The following is a 23,212-nucleotide window of genomic DNA, read 5'->3' on the forward strand; positions in this document are numbered from 1 at the left end:
CTATGTGCATCATTTCAGTAGCTAAAATAGGTAGGGGTGCAGCTCCAGAAAATTTGTAGTCTTTATTTTAAAATTAAATAAATGAAAATAAACTTCGAACACACACTAAATAAAATCGCCTTCTACTAACATGCTACGGTTGGCACTGCCGAAGGCTGCCTCCATTCTTTTTTCAGTGCACCCTCGCGTTCAGATTTCTATACAAGCGCATGCGCACAATAATCGAACATCACGCTGCTGGAGCTGTGAAGATCACAGCTCCATTTAACGATTTAAGCATACAAAAACACTTCAGCGCGCGCCTTAGAAATGCATGCGTTTTCGTGAAATGGGACAAGACGTTAAATATACTAAAAAATGTAGGGATGAGTTATAGAGATAGAAGAGTGACACTTAGTTTGTATAAAGAGCAAGAGGCAATTATAGAGCTGGGTCTGCAACATAGAAAAGTGAATATTAGGAAGAGAGTCAGACAGGTATGGACACTATCATAGCTACTTTTTAATCTACAAATCGAAGACGCGATCAATATCATTAAAGACAGTACAACTGTAAGGATCGATATACATGGGTAAAGATTAGTATGCTTTGATTTAGGAGACGACAAATTAGAGGAAGTGGCTGATTTTAGGTATCTACGAAGTCAGATAAGTCAGGATGGAAGGAGTAGTAGGGATATAAAGCAGAGAAAAGCGCAGAGTCGAGTCGCCTTCAATAAAAGGAAGTCACTTCTATGCTCGCGATCGGTTAATTTAGAAATTCGAAAATGGTTCTTAAAGGTGTATGTTTGGAGCACGGTGCTGTACGGGTGCTAAACATGGACGGTGGGCGCTGCGGCAAACAAAAGGTTAGATCAGCGTTCGAAATGTGGTGTTACAGGCGAATGATGAGGAAACCGTGGATAGAGAAGGTTAAAAATGAAGAGATATTAGAAAGAATAGGAGAACAGAGGACTCTATTGAAGTCAATAAGAATTAGGCAAGATAAATTGGTAGGATACCTTCTCAGGCATGCAGATATATTAGAGGCAGAAACGGGAGTTAGGAAGGGTAAAGGTAGGCCTAGCTTAGATTACTGTTCGCAAATAGTTAAGGATGTGGGTTGTTTTGGTTTTAATGAAACGCAAAGACTAGCCCAGGATAGGAAAGAGTAGAGATGCGTGCCCAACCAGTCTTAAGACTGACGACCTTATGATGATATGATGATGATAAGTGTATATAATCAATTTAACAGTTCATTAAGTATTGCAGTGTGCTATTTTAAAGCAAGTAGCGAAATGCCTTTAACATTAAAGTGACAAAATCGATCGATTACCTTTCCTACCTTCGATTGGGTAATGTAGATACGTGAGACGATGTCGAATGTTGATGAGTAAAGTGTGCCATGACATGCTGCCTCCATTTAAGACCAGCACAATGATGGCATCACTCACAAATCCGACGCTTTTCAATAGCTACGCAACATCATCTTTTGATGCACATTCAGCGGAAAAGTTCTTTCTTTGGACGGACGGCTGAATAGGCAGAATTTCCACTGCTGGTTTAATCGCACAATAAATCACGATATCGCAAGCACTTCCTCACTTCTTTACGGTCCCACAATTGACCCGTTTATCAGTTTCTGTCAGCCAACGGATAATTAAAACTTTAGACAGACATTCGAGAGTGTTCAGTTTTCACTTAAATATTTAACGGGCGAGTGCAAATAAAATTAATTTTCTGCCCGTGATATCGTCTTCTATCCAACATTTTGGATTTAGTGTTAAACTAAAAGGATAAAAATTCCCTCAACTTAAACTAAATTAGACAGAAATATTGTAAATAATAATTTATGGGCATATCAGAAAACGTGCGCTTTTTGATTTGGTTTTTTAATAGATTTGGTTCTGAAAAACAATATCAATCTTTTAGCATCCCATTACATAACAATTATTTCAGAAAAATCTAATAGCAGAGCGAGAAAAACTGTTATTTTCAGATATAAATTCTATGGAAATGTAATGGAAATGACAATTATTACGGAACAACCTCTAAAACACTGTTTTAATGACAGATACTTTCAATGTTTCCAGAAATAAACGTTCCAAACGTAATAACAGTTCGACGACAAAAATGCATCGAACATTTTTTGTTAGAATTCACTGATGCAATAAAGATGTCCCGTCACGTTGGCGGTCGCAAATACATAAATCGCTACGAGCGTATCACCTCGAATTTTTCCGAATTATTACACATTTTCGACAGGCCTTTATGACAAACAACGACAACGACACTACAATAAAATCCTCTGGTCACCTTTGCAGTCACGTCGCTAACAATAAAAAATGACCACGTAACGCGTTGCGTGTTCAACACGCACACATGCATGTATCTAACACTATCGTCTAGCCAACTATACATAGGATTGAGATACGTAGATTAGAACGGCAGTGAGTCACAATGAGTTCAAAAATAATGTAGAATTATTACAAGTGTGCAACTCGTTGGTAGTAGAGGTAGTTTAGAATCTAATGGGCTTTGGTTTGTGCAGAAACACAATTCCATCCCTGGTTTTACGGCGATGCACATGGTTAGCAGTCGAATATGAATGTAATCAGGTCCGATTCCAGTGATGAGATTTAAACACTGTAAGGATCATAATTTATCGCTGATTTGTCAATGTAGTTCTTCGATAGTTCTATTTCGAAATGTGAAATAAGTAATGCAATGGTTTTTTTACTAATGAGCTCGAAGCTGGATTCCTGATAAAATAACTAAAAGTATCATTTTTCAGCGACAAATCCGCTAGAAATTGTCGTCATTTTTGTTCTGAGTTATAGTATGTATAATGCCACCTTGATAGAACTCCAGTCGGTTTTAGCTGGACAGCTGAAAGAAAGACTCCTTCAGCTATTAGCTGTCCGCTGTCCAACGAAAAACTAGTCTGTAGTGATAAAATGAGTAAATGTACTATTTTCAGCGACAAATTATAACATTTGCAGTATTTCTCTTCACCATTCCTATTTCATTATACTTTTTTTTTTCGCTGATAAGCTTGAGACTGGACTGGCGACAAAGTGGTTATAAGTACCATCTTTCAGTGACAAATCAGCTAGAAATTATAGCCCTTAGAGTATTTTTCCACGTCATTTTTACTTCGAGATACACTGTGTGTAATGCCATCTTGACGGTCCTCCAGTTGTTTTTCGCTACACAGTTGGAGGAGAGACTCATTCAGTTGTTGTTGTTCTCATTCAGACTAGTTTCTTTCAGCGACAAATTATAATCTTTGCAGTATTTCTCTACACAATTCCTATTTCAGTATACGCTATATTTGTTGACACCTGGACGGTTCTGCTGATAAACTTGAAACTGGACTGACGACAAAGTGGCTATAAGTATCATCCTTCGGTGACAAATCAGCTAGAAATTATGGTATTTAGGGTATTTCTCCAAGTCATTTCTAGTCCTTGATATGTGTGAATGTGTAGTGTCACCTTGGCGACTCTCTAGTCGTTTTTCTCTGGACAGCCAGAGAATAGATTAACGACAAAATGAGGAAAAGTACCATCTTTCAGCGACAAATTAACGACAAGTAGTAACCTTTACAGTGTTTCTCTATACAATTTCTATTTAGAAATATGCTGTGTGTCGGTAGCTTATGGGTTCTGCAATTGTTTTTCGCTGATGAGCTCGAGGCTGGATTCGCGACAATGTGAGTGTAAGTACCACTCTTCTGCGACAAATTAGCTAATAATTATAGCCATTTTTATTTAGAAATATGCTGTATATTTTTCATTTTATCTGTTTTTTCCAATAACCAGCTGGAGCGACAAATTTTTGAATTTCGTAACGATTTACTGACAAATTTTTACTTTACTTTACCTACATATGTTAATAGAATTAAGATTCGGGTAAATGGGCCGCGATCCAGAGCATATCTTAATTTTCCTCAAAAAGTGCACCCTTAAATGTATAAATGTCACAAAAAGATTGTGTGAACAAGTGCTTGAAGTGTTTTAAAGAGGACCATGTTCACTTTTAGTTCAATGGACAGTAGCCAGTCTTATAAATCCAAAGAGCAAGTCTCTATACTTTATTAATAGAGTTGGCTTCGTCGCGGATGAGCAGGCGATCGGATGTATTATTTTTGCCATTGTTTTGTCGGTTCGGGCATGTCGTCCAAACAATAACAGCTATTTGGTTGAGCTTACTAGGCACATTAAGCGGTTACCAGATGATTAACTACAAATGTTTTAACTCGGACGCTCGCTTAAATTGGTTCTGTCAAGAAGGTACTAAACGTGCGCGTGCTTGCACTAATGGTAAGTGGACAGTTTTTGCGATTACGAAATTTTAAGTGAGAATACTGGAAGAAGAAAAAAAAATCGGTTGTCTGTAAAGTCGGTTTACTGACGATAGTTGAACGTGACAACGTCATAAGAAAATACTGATGGAATGGTTTCATTTTTCAAAAGAAAATTTTAATTTTATTTTTTAGATAGATATTTTGTATGGATATAGAGAAGGAGATAGATGGAAATGTATTATTGTATAGCAGCTGTCCACGCGGACGCATCGCTCACTCAAGTAGGAGAGAGACAGATGTCGAACGCTGCCGAACGCGGAGGCCGTTTGTGCCTCTTTGTCGCTCGTTCCGCGCTCTCGCTTGCACTTCAAGCCTTAAATAGAACGCCTCAGAGCGAGGTAACGCCGCATGAGTCATGTTTTTTCGTGCGTGCAGCCGGGTCCATCGAATTATCAGACGTTGTCACGTTAAAAATATGGATTACTGTACTTTTTAAGAATTAGTCGGTGGATTTTGACTAAATTTCAATCAATATCCACTAATCTTCACACATAGAGTAATAATAACAGCAGTGCTTTATTCATCATCATAAGGTCTTCAGTCCCCTAAGACGAGGTAGACACGCACCTCCACTCTTTTCTATCCTGAGCTAATCTTCGCATTTCCCTAAAACTAAGACAGCCCACATCTTTAACTATTTGCGAACAGTAATCTAATCTAGGTCTACCTCTACCTGTCCTAACTTCAGCTTCTGCCTCTAATATGTCTCTGACTAGACCTTTATGCTTGAGAAGGTGTCCTACTGACCTATCTAGCCCATTTCGTATTGACTTCCATAAAGTCCTCTTTTCTCTTACTCTTTCTAATACCTCTTCATTTCTAACCTTCTCTATCCACGGTATCCTCAACATTCGCAAGTAACACCACATTTCGAACGCTTCTAACTTTTTCTTTTCCACCGCTTTATTATTGAATATTAACTAATGTAAATGAATTAGGGAATTGACTGTGCTACCTGAATCAACGGAATTACCAAATTACCAAAAAATTAATAAAAAAAGTAACATAAACGAGGGCTGTATATGTGGTACTCCTGACCCTTCTAATAAATAAACTAATATAGCTTAAAGTAAGCTAAAGTACTTTAATTACAAAATATAATGTTTCCAACTGCAATTAAGGTCATGAAGAATGTCAATGCAGTTTTCAAAGAAGAAAAGGAGAATAGAGGACTGTATGGAAGTCAATAAAAAGTAGGCGAGATAGGTTGGTAGGACACCTTCTTGGGCATGAAGGTGTAGTCAGAGATATTGCAGGCAGAAGCAGGAGTTAAGAGGAGGAGAGGTATATCTAGATTAAATTACTGTTTGCAAATAGTTAAGGATGTGAGATATTCTAGTTTTAGGAAAATGCGAAGATTAGCTCAGGATAGGAAGGAGTGGAGGTACGTGTCCAACCAGTCTTAAGACTGGCGACCATATGATGATGAAGGGATTTTTGTAGAAAATTAGAAAATTGCTATCTCCTTTTATATATATAAGAGTAGATAAAGCCGCCACATCCAATTTTGTTTTGTAGTAAAAATAAATACGGTAACTCACCACAAACATCAATTTTACTTATCGCAACGGCTTTAGGCTAAACATTGCTCAACATTTTTACATTAAATTTTTAACTTTGTATATTTTTTTCGTGTTAAAGAAGACTTTTATGGAAATGAATGCTACCGGAAAATTCAGAGGCAGCAAGAGGATAAACAATCTCCTGAAGGCATTTCATGACTTTCTCGCTTGGAGTGGCATTAACTGGATATTGTCGAAATAAACGTGGTTACTTAAAAGACCCGCATCATATCCGGCACGCCCGCAAATTCGAATGCTTTATTCACGCTATCGTGAACCTTTTAAGGGAATCCGAAAGTTCACAAGGTCAATTGCGTCGCTCGAAACTACACTTTCGTATAAAAGGTCGGAATAAATTGTCCATTTATTCGAAAACGTTCGACTCCCTTCTATATATAGCGGCTTAAATGACAGACAACTACTGTTTAGAAAGATTTACGACTATCACGAATGCGAGGGAAGACCTGCAATACCCAATGTCCTGAGCAAAATCCAATCGCATTTATTATGCAAATAAAATATTCCGCTTACTTTGCAAAATTCAAAATGATAACCGCAAAAGACCCCAACTTCGGTCTGGTTTAAACCATGTAGTCGATCGCAAACAAGATCTCGAATTTGCTTTATAGTTTTCCTACAAACTGTTAGGTTTTTCAGGTTTTTATTTTTTTTATTTTAGGTCCACTTGTTTGGGAATAAAATGGCATTGACAAAACAGTATGGTATGAATAGAAATAAAGGTAAAACAAATAGGTATCTAAAATGTGAGATAATTAAGGCTGGAAGGAGCAGTAGAAAAATAAAACAAAGGATAGCGCAGGGTCGAGTCACCCTTAATAAGAATTGGTCACTACAGTGCTCCAGAACGGTTAATTCAGAAATTCAAAACAGATTCTTAAAGGCGTACGGATGGAGGATGGCTCTGCACGGATGCGAAACGTATGCGATGGAAGTGAAAAACGTTCAATACCGTAGATAGAGAAGGTTAGATTAGGTTAGGTAAAGAAAGAATAGGATAAGAGAGTATGATATGCAGAGATTTACAAAATGTTTTAATTAAAAGTATATAAATGCAAAATGCAAATACGTTTTTGATTTGTTATTTCAAATGTAAAATACGTCTCTTTGTCCCCGTTTTAATTCTAATCTAATAATTCTACTAGAAGCAGACACAGGAGAACAGCAGAAACTGTTCATAAATAATTAAGGATGCGGGATGTTCTAATTACAGAGAAATGTGGAAATTAACTCTGGACAGAAAAGAATGGAAACGAGTATCTAACTAGTCATATTACTGAGGACCCTAACGATGATGATGTTTGAGAATTTCAATTATTATTTCTAAATATACCAAAACATAAAAATTTGTATTCCCCATAACAACATGTTGTACACGACACCCTATATGATTTATAAAATTAAAAACAGTTAAATATACACTATGTAGTCGATAATGTGACTAGGAACAACGGAAACCCCGAATAATGAGACCAACATATTATTTATGCTAGACTTCCGTATGCCATAAACAACCTAAACTTTCGATTGATCTTAAAAATCAACATTTCTCCGATGGTGTTGGACATTGCTTTTGATTACCGATATTTTTGGTAGTGTCCCAGTCGTATTAATAGGAGAGATCCAATAGAACTATATGTAATAGTAGATGAACAAACGGACGGACGTGACATAAGCGATCTGTTAAATATAGGGTTGTTCGGAAAGTCATTTCGTTTTTTTTTGTGGAAATGAAAGACAGTTTTCGTATAATAAACAAATACTTTTTTAAATTATATATTAACCGTTCTGGTCCAACACCTTTTGCCATCTTTCTGGTAGTAGCATAATTCCACGCTCATAAAATTTTTGGTCTTTGCTGGCAAAAAACTGATCGACGAGGTTTCTGACCTCCTCATTTGAGGTAAAGGTTTTACCGTCTAAAAAAGTTTGAGTGACCGGAACAAATAATAATCCGATGGTGCCAGGTCTGGAGAATGTGGTGGGTGTAGCATTGTATCCCATTCAAGCTGTAAAAGCTTTCGGCGAGTGACCAAACTTGTGTGAGGTCTCGCGTTGTCTTGGTGAAACACTACACCTTTCCTGATGATTAGTTCTGACCTTTTCTGTTGAAGTGCATCATTCAGTTTGTCCAGCTGATAACAGTAGACTTCCGAATTAATCGTTGTGTTATTCGGTAAAAGCTCACAAAAAAAAACGATTCCTTTAAAATCCCACCAAACAGACAGCATCACCTTTTTTTGGTGAATATCGGCTTTGGAAATGGTTTAAGCCGGTTCATCTTCTTTGCTCCATGACCTCTTGCGTTTGACGTTGTTGTATACAACCCATTCTTCATCCCCAATGATGATGCGCTTCAAAAACGGATCATTTTCGTGACGTTTGAGAAGCGAATCGCAGACGTCAATGCGGCGACACAGATTTCTCTCTGTGAGAACATGGGGAACCCATACATCGAGCTTGGAGGATAATCCCAGGCCTTTCAAGTGGTCATAAACTGTTGAATTTGATAAATTTAACCTCAATCCGATCTCACGTGTTGTTATTCGCCGGTTCACATCAACTAATGCCTTTATCGCGTCTTTATCAGCCTCAACCGGCCTTCCCGAACGTGGTGCATCTTCGACATCAAAATTGCCGGATCGAAATTTAGCGAACCAGTTCTGGCACTGGCGTACTGTCAACACACCTTCTCCATACACATCAGTCAATTTCTTTCTGGCTTGAAGAGCATTTTTACCCTTTCTGTAGTAAAAGAGTAAGATATGTCGAAAATGCTGCTTATCGCTCTCCATATTTAAAAGGGCACCAACCAAAAACTAGTGCGTAGAATTAATTGGAATTTTTCACACACAAGCCTTGCTATATGAGCTCTCAAACAATATAAAAATTATACGGTTTAAATGTGAAGTTGGGTGCAAAAGAATACAATTAAATCCTCTGTCGGGAAAAAACGGACAACCCAATAGTTCAGTTTTCTCTTGACGTACAGAACCCCATAAACAGTTGTTATAGTAAAAAGCATCTTTTACACTTAAGTAGCCATTTACTACACAATTGTGTTAAGTTGTCAGCGTCTAGAGCGTTTAGCAGTTCATTATACCCCACTTTCCATCACGGCTGACATCAATCACTTTATCAACGTTCGTTTCAACTTAATCGCGTTATTCAAAGGATTAGAAACCGAAAACGGGCCCGTTTGTAGTCCAAGAAAACAAAATTGCGCTCTAATTTTAATTAAATAGCCGCTTGAAGCTCCAAATGTTCCAAGAAGATCGATTTTAATTACTTATGCAAAGAGCAGTTTACTTGAAGCGTTTGTCGCAATTTCTATTGGAACTACGACAATAACGTAATTGTCCCTGTCTTCATTCTGCAGCGTTTAATTACGTAATAAGCTACTGAGTACCTACACTTTGCAAAATTCGACAATGATGTCGCAGTTAGTGGAGAATTTCATAAGTACACAATTGTGATTTTATTTATTACTGGTGACCCGCCCCACCTTCGCACGGGTGCAATGCTGATACTAAATATGTTTTTGTTTTGTTTAGATTATTATCGAAAAGGGGAAATCTTCAAAAGATACCTCCTGAAAATACTAAATATACTACAGAATGTCTTTATATGCAACATTCACAGTTTTTTAAGATAATACAAACCGGCCTCCCGACCGGTACCGTCGCAACCGCTATGTCCCTGCACCTGCATTTTAAATCTGTAATATCTTCGAAAATATTCATTTAAATTACATGCTGTAAAGGGTCATATTGATCTATATTAAATGCTTAATGTATTTAAAAGTACTTAATTGGATAAGAATTAATGCTGTATTGCCTACAATCGCATCGTAAATAAGTCATTATTTCTCATAAAAAGTAAAGGATAAAAATGGTTATTGTGGGTTATCCCTAAGAGATAGACATATACCATTGCGGACTTTTTTGTAGACCCTTTTAAGATGTACAATATTGCAGTACATTATTTTGATCTACCTCGTAGGGTTCAGCCAGCGTTTGCAATGTAAGCGCAAAAAATGTGTTTATTTACGACATCACATTAGAAACCTCTAAAATTATCAGTGTTTCCCTACTATATTATGCATGTATTATACATATAACCTTCCTCTTGAATCACTCTATCTATTAAAAAAACGCATTAAAATCCGTTGCGTAGTTTTAAAGATTTAAGCATACATAGAGACAGACAGCGGGAAAGCGACTTTGTTTTCTACTATGTAGTGATGATGAGATGACAGGGGATATATTTTCACGCACACGTTCTATATAGAGCTGGACCAAAGATTAGTATGCTTAGATTTGCAGATGAAATAACAGTAAAAATATCTAGCAAGTAGGAGTTAGAGATAGCTTTAAATAAAATGGAATGATATTCACAAAACAGTACTGTATGAAAATAAAAAAATGAAGTAAAACAAAAATACTGGTATTCAAGGGAAGAAAAAGTAGGGAAAGAGCGAATATAAACATAGGAGACGAAAAATTAGATGAAGTGGTCGATTTTAGGTTAGGTATTTAGGAAGTCAGACTCAGACGGAAGGAGTAGTAGGGATATAAAGCAGATAGTTAAGGATGTGGGATGTTCTAGTTTTAGGGAAATGCGTAGATTAGCTCAGGATAGGAAAGAGTGGAGGTGCGTGTCCAACCAGTCTTAGGACTGACGATCTTATGATGATGATGATACGTTTTAACGTATCTCCCCCTACATCCCTACATCTACGTAAAACTTGAAGATCCACGTCCATCTATTCACGTCAAAAAGTATACAAACGCCTTAAGTCTAAGAATGGATACTCAAACACAATAGTTTCAAAGGTAGTTACATAAATTACAAACAATCAAGTTCCAAATTTTGGAAGGATTTAGGAAAATCTATGTAAATCTTCTAGATAATCTGATAACACTGCCAACACCTATATAGTGACGATAATGTCTCAATTAATTCTCTCTGTTGCGTTGGTCCAAGGGACAGCCGTGTAAGGGACCATGACATCCATTTAGATTCAATCGGCGTTAAAGCTATAGAACAGGAATTGTAATTTCGAGGTGAATAGAGTTACCCTATTGTACTAAAGGAAATTCATACGTATAACTAGACAATATTCTCTTCACCTGAAGTGCTATTTCTTCGTATTAGATTAGAGATAATTCCGTTTAAAATACAAATATACAATTCTAATTTTTATTTTCTGTTTTGGTATCTTTTTCTAAATGTATTACTATCTACCAGCTAATTACAGGCTAGAGCCCCGATATTGAATATCGTATTAGTGAAATATGACAATTCATTAACTAATGAGGTAGATTTTGTCATCAATCAAGTTCTTACGGAAAATACTTTAAGGGATTATATCTCAGGAAGGCGAGCTCATTGAGACACCGATCTACACGTCGAGAACTATCAGAATCCAAAATTTCAAACAGTTTAATTTTTCGTACGAATCCAGCGAAGTACTGACATGTTAAAATTTAAATCATAAGATAGTGTTTTTTGCTGCCCTCTATAATAAAATTACATACGTTTTTGAAAAATTTGATTTGTCTAATGTTTTTCTGATGTACCAATTTATAGAAAACAACATATATTTTTTATAAACAACTGTATTCATTTTCTTTTAAAAGCTATGTATCTAAAAATTTAGACCCCCTTAAAAATGGAAAACTGTACGTATACCCCGAAAATTTCATGGAAAACAGCACGCCTCTAAATCAAACACGTACAAGCATCTGTTGGAAAATTCGTAAAGCTCGAACCATATAAGAGCTTTCACCAGAGAGCAGAGGAATGGAAGCTCTAACAACCGAATGGTACAACTTTCCACCGTAAGAGGGAAGCATCTACTTAACAGGGAAATGGAAAAACGTTTTAGAAAACTGGAGCACTCATATCAGAACAAAGATCTATTTTTAGTTCTGATGCTATTTATGTACACAATAAAATTATAACATACAGGGGTGGCTCAATATGAATAAAAGCTGCTTAAATAGGGAGGAAAATAAAACGCAACCGGCGGAATACATCAAGTCTAATTGCTTTTGAAACATGTATAGATAATTTCTACGGATGTTTCAATAAATAATCAAAGAACGAATTTAATGGGCTATTTGCCACAAAATAGGTATGAAGTAGGTAACACTATATTGCTATTGCTATAATCAATAAATTCACAATTACTGGAACGTATTTATTCCCTAGGTTTTCTTTTTTTTTACTCATTCACAAGTACTATTTAATGTGCAAGTATAAATTAAATTAATCTTAATTACAAATATGTTATGGAAAAAAAGGCTTCACAAATTTTCTTGGACAAAACAACGTTTCGTCCTTATTTCATGACTTTTCAGAGTACTCAATAATTTAATCATTAAATATCAGTAGGTAAATGATAATAATGTAGAGGCCAGAGATAATAACCACAAATTAGAGCAATATATACAACAGAGGAAATTGTAGAAGTCGATAAGAAATAGGCGATAAAAGTTGTTAGGATACTTTCTCATATTATTTTTTTATATACTTTTTTTATTATAATCATCACAAGGTCGTCAGTCCTAGGACTGCTTGGACAAACACCTCCACACTTTCATATCCCAAGCTAATCTTCGCATTTAGAACATCCCATATCCTTAACTATTTGTGAACAGTAATCTAATCTAGGTCTACATCTACTCCTTTTAACTCCTGTTTCTGCTTCTAATGTCTCTAACTAGCCCTTCATACCTGAGAAGGTATCCTACCAACCTATACCACCTATTTTAATTGATTCCTCTATTCTCTCTTTCTAATATCTCCTCATTTCTAACCTTCTCTATCTAACCTTTTTTTTCAGCCGTACGTACCGTCCGTACTTCGCACCCGCACGGAGCCGCGCTTAAGACAAAATCTTTAACAATCTTTTTCGAAATTATAAATCAAACGTTCGTGAGCATACATTTTCTATATTGCTATTTTTAACGCTAATTAACAAATTCCTAGACAGAGTTGCGGCAACAGTAGAATTCCGCCCGGGTTCTTCGGGGGCGGAACTCCAAGAAGGAAATTAAAACTAAACAGTTCACTACGTCCTTTAAATTCTATTCTAAAGCGGGAGAAGATTTTGGCGCTAGCTTAAGACTGACAATTTAGTTCGAGTAGAAATTGCGACAATTTCCTTCTTCTACGGGAAGTAATTAAAGGGCTTAATGACAAAGGAGGTTTCGTGCAACCGCAGACGGTCTAACAGCTTTACACGAGTTCTGGACGTAATACATACTGTTAAGTTATACTTTGGCGAACGAATTGTTTAAAGATCAAACACGACAGGAATACTCGGTTCTTGATGAAGTCCTTTTGAGTGACCAAAGGATACGGAAAGGTAAACATTAAAACAAAAACGAGGTCAAAGTTACAAACCACAACAAAGCTTTGACGAAAGGCACGAATTATTATTCGGTCTCTGACAGTTTTCAGCAGTTGAAACTGTTATCAAAGAGTACTGCACTCAGGAACATAAAAAGACTAAAACGATCTTGGTACATTTTTGAAGTTAAGTAAAAACTGGCCTTATTGCATGCCCGATTTTATTAATGAAGAAAAGACACTCTAATGCAAACTGTTCCTTTGAAATGGATCAACCGAAAAATTTACAGAAATGAATAATTCCATTGGTCAGATTATTTATCCTCAATGGGATGTCAAAGTTTACCAATATTGATTTGGTCATTATGACTATTTGTCAATCGATTTTGATGGTTATGAAGTCGATTTCGTTATTATGGGGTCGCTAGTCCTAACACTGGTTGGACACGCACTTCCACTGTTTCCTATCCTGAACTAGAACATTTTACATCCTCAACTATTTGTGAACAGTAATCTAATCTAGGTCTACCTCCACTTCTCTTAATTTCTGTTTCTGCTTCTAATGTCTCTAACTTCATGCCTGAGAAAACTACCTATATCGCCTGTTTTTATTGATTTAGTACTAACCTCTGTTCTCTCATTTTTTCTAATACCTCTTCATTTCTAACCTTCTCTTACCACGATATCCTCATTATTCGCTTGTAACATCACATTTTCATTTGCTTTTAACATTTTCATTTCATCATTTTCAAATTTCTAAATTAACCGTTTACAAGAACAGACGAGACTTCCTTTTATTAAAGGCGTCTCAATCTTGCACTATTCTTTGTTTTGTATCTCTACTGTTCGTTCCATGCGGAATTATCTGACTTCCTATGGATTCCGAAAATCAACGACTTCTATTCGTCTCCTATCTTCATAACATTCTCTTCCCTACCGTTTCTTCCCTTTTATGCCAATATTTTTATTTTGTTAATGCCGCTTCCATTTTATTTAAGGATACCTGTAATTCCTCCTTGCTAGATGCTAATACTGCTATATCATCTACAAATCTAAACACATTATTTTTTTGCTTGTCTGTTCCTAATAAGGATGAGAAATTCACTTGAAATAAAAAGATTGTGATCATAAATCGAAGAAATTAATCCGTTTTTTAGTGAGAAATATTGATATTACATCAAAACGTAACCACTAAAACGAAAAGTCTTTGATTGAAGCACTTCTCTATTCATTCCTGCATACCCTTAGATGACCCATCTCGAAGAATAAATTTGCATTAGAGTGATTTGTTTTCTTTCTGATCCATTTTTTCCAGTGAAAATTAAGCGAGAACATTATTTACATTAAAGAAAATTTGAAACTTTAATTACATACAGTATGATAAAAAGATCACAAACAATTAGCGGGAGATTTTTCTCTATGTATTTAAACATGCAGTTGCATATATGCAATTAATTTATCTATGGTTACATTTATAAATCCACATCAAACGTTTTATTTACAGTGAGAGCAGAGAAAACCACCTTCTTTTATAAATTACATCAAAATACGTAAATGTGCTTCAACCCTTTATGTTTATTCAAAATCCTTCGAGATCTGTTTGATTTAAACGTGTTAAATCTTCAAACGCTCTGCTTAAAACCGTGTGTGATATGCCTGGAATATTTTACCTCAATTCTGTCTCGTTCAACGGCTCTAAGCATATACACACTGCTTTTATTGTTCATATTTCGCAATTTTAATGCATGCTGCGTACCAAACTACACGATTACAAAATGATACTTTTTTATTTATTTCCAGTTTCGCGCAGCAACATCCGTTATCAAAAATGTTCTCAGTGCATGCAATCGTACATTAAAAAAAAGGTTGTAATCCGTTGTATTGTGTAATTGAATCTATCATTTTTAAATGCAATAGGTAAATCTAATGTTAATTTAAAAATTCAAAAACAAATACTAAACGTGCATGTTTCGAGCCCGGCTCTGTGTGGGGGTGAGACGTAAACAGTTGAGGTAAAGATTGACTCCAGACAGGAGTAAGTGAAGATATTAGGCGCCTGTCCAACTAATCTTCGAGCTGAAGACCTCATAATGATGATGACGATAATGACATGTACAGAATATCAAATTCAAAATCTCGGCTTTCTACGTTAATTAAAAAAAAGGAGTGCTGGAGGATGGTCACACGGTTAACGAGTGGGCGAATAAAAATGGCGCTTATCATCATCATAAGGTTGTCAGTCCTAAGACTGATTGGACACGTACCTCCACCTCTTTCCTATCCTGAGCTAATCTACGCATTTCCCTAAAACTAAAACAGCCCACATCCTTAACTATTTGCGAACAGTAATCTAATCTAGGTCTACCTCTACCCCTCCTAACTCCTGTTTCTTCCTCTAATATGTCTCTGACTAGACCTTCATAGCTGAGAAGGTGTCCTACCAACGTATCACGCCTATTTCTCATTGACTTTCATAGAGTCCTCTATTCTCCTATTCTTTCTAATACCTCTTCATTTCTAACCTTCTCTACCCACGATATCCTCAACATCCGCCTATAACACCACATTTAGAACGATTCTAACCTTTTCTTTTCCGCCGCGCCCACTGTCCATGTTTCGCACCCGTACAACGTCGTGCTCCAAACGTACACCTTTAACAACCTTTTTCGAATTTCTAAATTAACCGTTCGCGAGCATAGAAGTGACTTCTTTTTATTAAAGGCGACACGACCCTGCGCTATCCTCTGCTTTATATCCCTACTACTCCTTATCTGACTTCCTAGATATCTAAAATCAGCCACTTCTTCTAATTTTTCGTTTCCTATCTTAATATTCGCTCTTTCCCTACTTTTTCATCCCTTGCATACCAGTATTTTCGTTCGGCGCTATAAAAATATTCTTATTTTCGTAAAAGTTTTACTTCATGTAAAGAAAATTGTTCATCAAATACAGAAATACACATTTCTTTGTGGGAATTTCTTCTTTTTATATATAGTGAACGTATTGAATATATTTTTTTCAATCACATCTATACGAAACTGAACAAAGCTCAACACCCCTCAAATTGCATTTATTGGACTAATTTTCATCACGTAGTATTTTTCAAAAGAAGATGCCGGCCTTTGATGTGTATTTGAGTAAGATCAAATAAAAGGCAGTAACCACATACATGTGCAGAAAACTCAAAAAAGGTAGGCACGCTCAATTTTCACATACTTTTAAGAATATCCTTTGAAGTTGTGAAAAAATGTTCATAATAAGTCCTTCTATGTGATTTCTCACTAGATATACCTAAAATTCAAAAAAAAAAACTTTTAGAGCTCGTCATATCTTTTTCTTTATTCTTTTATAAATACTTTTTCTTAATGAATATTTTACGTAGAGGAAATCGGTTGTGAAAGATTTTAACAGGTTTCTGTTCCATTTTTACCGTATGAAATGCAACAGGGAATAAGGAGCTAAAATGATATCAAATAAAAAATTTTTAGTGGTACATTTATTACCGTTTTATTTTAAAAGTAACACGTTTCAGATAAGGAAATGAAAAATTAACCGTTTGCCCCTCTTAACGAACCGGCTAAAAATTACCGCCAAAACAACATAATAGTCGACTATACGACATGGAAATTACACGTCGCTACATGAAAATGCATTTCACAAAGGAAATTGATATTCCACGACGAAGCATTTATTGCACGCTGGCGAATAAACGAAGAAAAAATAATTGATTTTTGGCGCGAAAGCAAATTGCAAATAAGTTTTTTTATGAAGTACTTAACGTCACGATAATGTTCAAATAGCTTTATTTATAAACTTCTCTGTGCTGTATTATCCACGCAAAAATCTAGTTGGCTAGTTTAGCCTTACGTTAATAATTTTGTATAATAATAAATAATTTTTTACATATACAGATAACCGTGCAAATTTACACTCTTTTTAGAGGTAGTAATCAATAAAAATTTTCCAAAAGACCTTGCTAGATCTTTACGTCTGCCAAACTCTTTGAAACTTCGGATTTTGGTAGTTCTCAACGTGTAGACCAAAAATCTTAGACAACGCTAATTCGTAAAAACTCATCTTTTTGAGTTATGGAATTCCATTAATTCCAGCAAACACCAAAGTCACATGACTTCATGCATACAAACGATTAAGTTTCATCAAGAATGTAAAGCAAACGTGTGTGCATGCCGTGCAAATTTTGGTCTAGTTTGCAACTCTTCGGTAAAGTGTAATGACGAAGTTTGCAACTTCGTATATACATAACATTCTAAAGCAATTCTCTGACTAACCATCATAAACGTGAAGTATAATACTTTTTGTTTACTAATATGCAGTCAAGTTAATGATTCCATAACTTGCCAGTAAGTACATCTTGTTATACATATTCTATGGAACAATGTCGATAGTTCGGCGGTAAGAGTGCTCGCCTGTCTGAAATGGTGAAGTAAAAGCCATCTATAAGAGGTAGTGTCCGACCGAAACTGGTTTTTACGACCGAAACCGAAACCGAAATCGAATTTCGGCAACGGTCTCAGTTTCGGCCGAAACCGAAACCAAAACTGCCTTATAAGGATCATGTTTTGAGAGAAAAATAAAGAAAACGTTATTATAATCAGTCAGTTTTATTTTTAAGGATAAATCACATAGCTCTGCAGTCTTTGACATTTTCATTTATTGACAATCAAATCAAAATCAACATAACAACCCCTCATTTAAGGAAATACTTTAATTGCGCCTTAAAAATACTTAAAATAGGCGAGATGTTTATTTGAGTAATTATAGTATATTAGACTCATTTTTCTTTTGAAGATGCGAAATGTCTACTAATCTACTTCGCTTGGATGGAATTTAACGCGCCGAACATGACTGAGCAGAGCGCGAGAACTCCCGAACAAAGTTTCGGTTTCGGGCGTAGTTTCGGCAGGTTTGCCGCCGAAACCGAAACTAAACCGAAACTCGTTTTTTTGCCAAAACTCGACCGAAACCGAACTTTCGGTCGGACACTAATAAGAGGCATTAATAAAATTCCTATGTTCGACAAAGTCAGTGATCTCTAAAATTGTTACTAAAAATGTACCACGGTCAGAATAATGCGAAACGTTACTATTGTATGTATATAGTAATACAGAAATATATAAAAAAGTAACGACGGAGATACGGTGCTTATAAGATGGTACATTTTGAAGTGAAACTTCTTTTGGGCTCGATGAGAGTAAAATCTCAAGGCCATGAAACGGCACGTTTTGCAACATTTTGTCTCGCGAAGCCATAGGCTATGAGAATAGAAAACCACGCATGCGCATATTGGTATTACAATCAGCTGTAAGTGATCGGCATCTCATATATTATAGTATCTATAATGTATATTCACTATACTATAGTGCTAAATTATTTTTTTGGTTATATATGTGCTGTTATATTACAGTAAATGTTCGTTTAACAACTATTAATATTTAATTAAGAGAGTATTATTTTGTATTAATTCTAATTCCTTGTAGTTATTGATAGCTTACGGTTTCTAAGCAGTTGGAAAAATAAATGGAAGCGAAAAAAAGTTGACCTTTTTTTTGTTATTGAATTACATAAAAACGTATTAAAGTAATACTCCTTAGGTGGACTCAAGATAAAATATGTTGGAAAATATAAATCCTGAAAATTCCCGTACTCTCTCTTTCTTTCCCCAATCATTACTTATTCGTTATAAAGGTATAGAGATCGCCAAAGAAGTTTCACTTCTTTCACGTGTACTGCACCTGTTTTTTATCAGTAGCATTTCTAATCTGGAAATTCTCAAGCTCTATTTTCCCAGAGAGTTTACGAGATATATCCTAGAAAGAAACTGTCAAAAGATCGAGTAAATTTTGAAAAATTGAAAACGATTCGTGCGTATTGGGTCAACATAACAAAAGACAAGTGACTTGACCCTTGGCTGTTATTTCTTTTATATCTCTAGGGCTTTTGCCATTCGAAGTTACTGCCCCCTTTATGTTTAATCTGTCTGACGCATATTGTACTAAAAAAAAATATGTAGCTCAGTAGCAACTTGTCGCGTTCAGTAACAATAGTAGTACTAGGCCCCATTCATTAATTAAAGTCAATTAGTTCTGTTTCTGTCAGTAAACATCAGCATCCACCCCCGACATCGAACTTTCCGTTGTAGATTATTAACAGTTTACGAGGCGAATGTAATTTAATTAATAATCTAGAGGAAGACCACAGCCTACCTACCTACAAATCCAGACGGTTACCCCTGTTATCGAAAGCTTGTACAACTTCATCCTCGCTTGAGATTAACAGTCAACCACAATATTCTTGTATCTTCAACAGATCTTATTGAAGTATTAATTAATTACAAGATAAATATTGATTCAAAGTGGTTGTTAATTTAAATAACTTTGTTTCAGTTTGGAGAAGAGGATCTATATCGCAAATATAGATATACAAAACACACGTTTTTAAAGTAAATACGACCCCAAACCCCCAAATATTTGACAAAGAAGAGATTTGATGTTACGAATAAGAATTACAGTTGGAATTTATCGACATTTAGCGTATGTGTAAGGTATACAACACGAATATAAACATAGGAGACGAAAAGTTGGAAGAAGTTGAGTTATATTATAAAGGATAGCGCAGGATCAAGTCGTCTTTAACAAAAAGAAGTAACTTCTAGGCTCGCGAATGGTTAATTTAGAATAAAATAATTCGAAGTAGTCTGTATTCTGTCGAAACTGCCAGACGCGGATCGCGATTTCGATCTTTTTGGATCTCATCAGCGCGTAGCAGACAGCTCCGACAGAACACAGATCAACTTTTACCTGCTGTCTTAACAGCGCGTTTTAGATAATACCACAAATGGCGCGGAAAACGCCATCTGTAGTACGATGCTACATTTTAGGATTACGTATGATCCAACAAGGTCCATTTAAATATATGGATATCTACTTGCTGAAACGAATCCTGGCGTAGCTAACCTCAACGTGATAGGCACGTTACCATAATCGAATAAATTAATCTTTTACCTGCTTTATTCGATTATGGTAACGTGCCTATCACGTTGAGGTTAGCTACGCCAGGATTCGTTTCAGCAAGTAGATATCCATATATTTAAATGGACCTTGTTGGAGCATACGTAATCCTAAAATGTAGCGTCGTACTACAGATGGCGTTTTCCGCGCCATTTGTGGTTAATTTAGACATTCGAAAAAGGTGTTAATACTTTTAAAGGTGTATGTCTGGGGTAGGGCGCTGTACGAGTGTGGAACGTTGACGGGGAATGTGGCGGAAAAAGGTTAGAAGCGTTCGGAATGTGGTGTTACAAGCGAATGATAAGGATTACGTGGATAGAGAAGGTTAGAAATGAGGAGGCATTAGAAAGAGTAGGAGAACAGAGGGCGTTATGAAAGCCAATAAGAAATAGGCAAAATGAGCCGGAAGGCCACCATCACAGGCATGAGGGGCTAGTTAAAGACATAATATGTTAGAAGCAGAAACAGAGGAGGAGAAGAATTAAGGATGGGGGATGTTCTAGTTTTAGGGAAATGTGAATTTTAGCTCAGGATGGGAATGAGGGGAAATACGTGTCCAACCTAAGAGACTGACGATCTTATGATTTCCTATATCCGCTCTATTTCGATTTTCAGACTTCACATATAATTGCGTTTAATAATATCCAAAGATCTCATAGTTTTTATAGCAAAATACGTCCTTAATAGTTGTATCATTTGGCGAGCTTCTTCTGGGAGTAATAACGTTTAAGATGGATGGAATTCTGAAGCCATTAGAACGAGAATCAGGCGAAGCAAAAAAAAAATTTCATTTGCAGTAAAGCAACGGAAAATACAACCGGACAGAGTCCTGAACTGCTTATAAAATAACAATAAAAAAAAAGGTTAAATGGACTGCAAACAGATTCGATAAAGGAAACCAGCGGTATAATATCGAGAAATCGATACTAATGCGTATAAAGTACGTAGGTACATCCCAAACGAAGAATATTTCTACACACACTTTTAGTTCAGAAATAACACGATCAATGTCTCCGTTAAAATAGCTTTCCTTAAGATATAACTTCACATCAGTGTATTTATACGTACTTTAATTACATAGTAAAACTTCCTGCTGTCGTTCTAAATTGAATAAATTTTGTATATTTACCATGAGAAAATAAGTCAATTTTGAATAAAAATACAAGTACATGTTTAATAAATCAATTTAGTTACAATTACACACAAAAATGCAACGGTCACTTACTCTGACGATTAAACGAATCATTTTTAAATGGAGAAACGTTTGTAATAAAACTGCCGAGTTCACGTTTCGACTGTGAAGTACAAATAATGTCATCCAGTATTCTATTCTCTATTGCTCGATGACAGAGCTTGAAAGGGTGAACACGACAATAAACACTTTAGAGCATGTTGTTCGCGTTACGTTATTGCAATCAGAACGCTTTTCTTCGCGGGAGAACAACTAGCGACAGAGAGTTATGTCGGTCACGTTCTTCAAATACACGTATGCTACTTATGGAAGTACTACAAGCACACATATAAGTAGAAAGAAGAACATCCTAATGCCCAATCTATCGGCTAGCTCACGCTAAATCAATGTCTCCGCTTTTCCTTTAAATGAAAATGCGGTAGCCTCTTTGCTGTCGGATCTTTTTCAACAAGTACATGGTCTGTTCAAAAAGTATCGCAAACCTTGAATTTCCGCTGGTTTCGTATATTCGAATTTCGATTTTTTTGTTGCGTTATGTTGATACTCATGTCTGTCACTTACACCGACAAGTTCGGCCATTACTGGGGCGTGGTGCACAATGAGTTCTTACCACAAGGTCAATAAGGAATATTACCTGCAACTTATGCGCAATTTGTGAAAGAACAAAAATTGGCTTTTGCACCATATAACGCCCCTACTCACACATCGTTGCTTGTGCGCGAATTTTTGGCCAAAACAACACACTAATAATACCGCAACCACCGTCTTCCCCAGATCTGGCCCCCTGTGACTTTTCCTTGTTCCCGAAACTGAAGAGCTGCGCTACGATTGAGGAGATAAAGATGGCATCGAAGGAGAAGCTAAACAGCGATTTTATTAGTTTCAAATCGCTTAAGAATAAATGATACTTTAGTAACAACAGAAACATGATTTATTCCTTATCGATTTGAAACCTAAAACCTAAAACCCGTAACAATATTTTGCGAAGTAAATAATTGGAAAATTCATTGAATATAATCGCACTTTTCTACTTCCTTCTTATGCCTCCTTTTTGGAAATAGAAAAGTGCTACTTTATATGTACAATGGACGCCTTTGGAATGCTTTCCAAACACTTCGGATGTCAAAGTCACCATTATTGCATCGGACCTATGTCCTACTCGCTTACGTCAATGTTATGCCTAGCTACACGTTTTCGATACCACAGATGCGGCATTTGTCTTACTTGGCTTAAAATACCTATCCGACCCGATAGAACGCAAAAATCCGAACAAGGCATGTTTTATTCACCGATACGGGACATAAAATGGCAATTTTAAATTCAGCTGTTTCTCGCATGAAGCATACGAAAACGTACCATTTCAACGTTCATTGTTTCTAAAATTAGAATTCTCGTATAGAAATGCTAGGCACTATTTTTAAGGCTGATTTGACTTTAAAAAAACTTATGCGTAAACATCGTCAGGATAATTACTTTTTAAGTACCTCATAAGGTCGTCAGTCCTAAGACTGGTTGGACACGCACCTCCACTCTTTCCTATCCTGAGGTAATCTTCGCATTTCCCCAAAACTAGAACAACCCATACCCTTAACTATTAGCGAACAGTAATCTAACTTAGGTCTACCTCTACCCCTCCTAACTTCCGTTTCTGTCTTTAATATGTCTCTGACTAGACCTTCAGGCCTGAAAAGGTATCCTACCAACTT

At 36.1% G+C, this 23,212-nt stretch overlaps 1 protein-coding gene across 6 annotated transcripts in view; it reads right to left on the minus strand.

The window, feature by feature from the left end:
- LOC108738026 (potassium voltage-gated channel protein Shaker) overlaps positions 1-23,212 on the minus strand; it is a 230,838-nt gene that overhangs the window by 127,849 nt on the left and 79,777 nt on the right. The window contains exon 1 of one of the 6 annotated variants that reach the window (XM_018471684.1): positions 1,324-2,229. The exons of the other annotated variants lie outside the window; for them this stretch is intronic. Within the exon in view, the coding sequence (XP_018327186.1) occupies positions 1,324-1,385 (62 nt within the window). The 5' untranslated portion in view covers positions 1,386-2,229. Of the gene's footprint in view, positions 1-1,323; positions 2,230-23,212 lie in introns of those variants that run through there. 6 annotated transcript variants of the gene reach the window in all.

The sequence above is a fragment of the Agrilus planipennis genome, unplaced genomic scaffold (genome assembly GCF_000699045.2).
Source record: "Agrilus planipennis isolate EAB-ADULT unplaced genomic scaffold, Apla_2.0 scaffold2, whole genome shotgun sequence".
Taxonomy (NCBI): Eukaryota; Metazoa; Arthropoda; class Insecta; order Coleoptera; family Buprestidae; genus Agrilus; species Agrilus planipennis.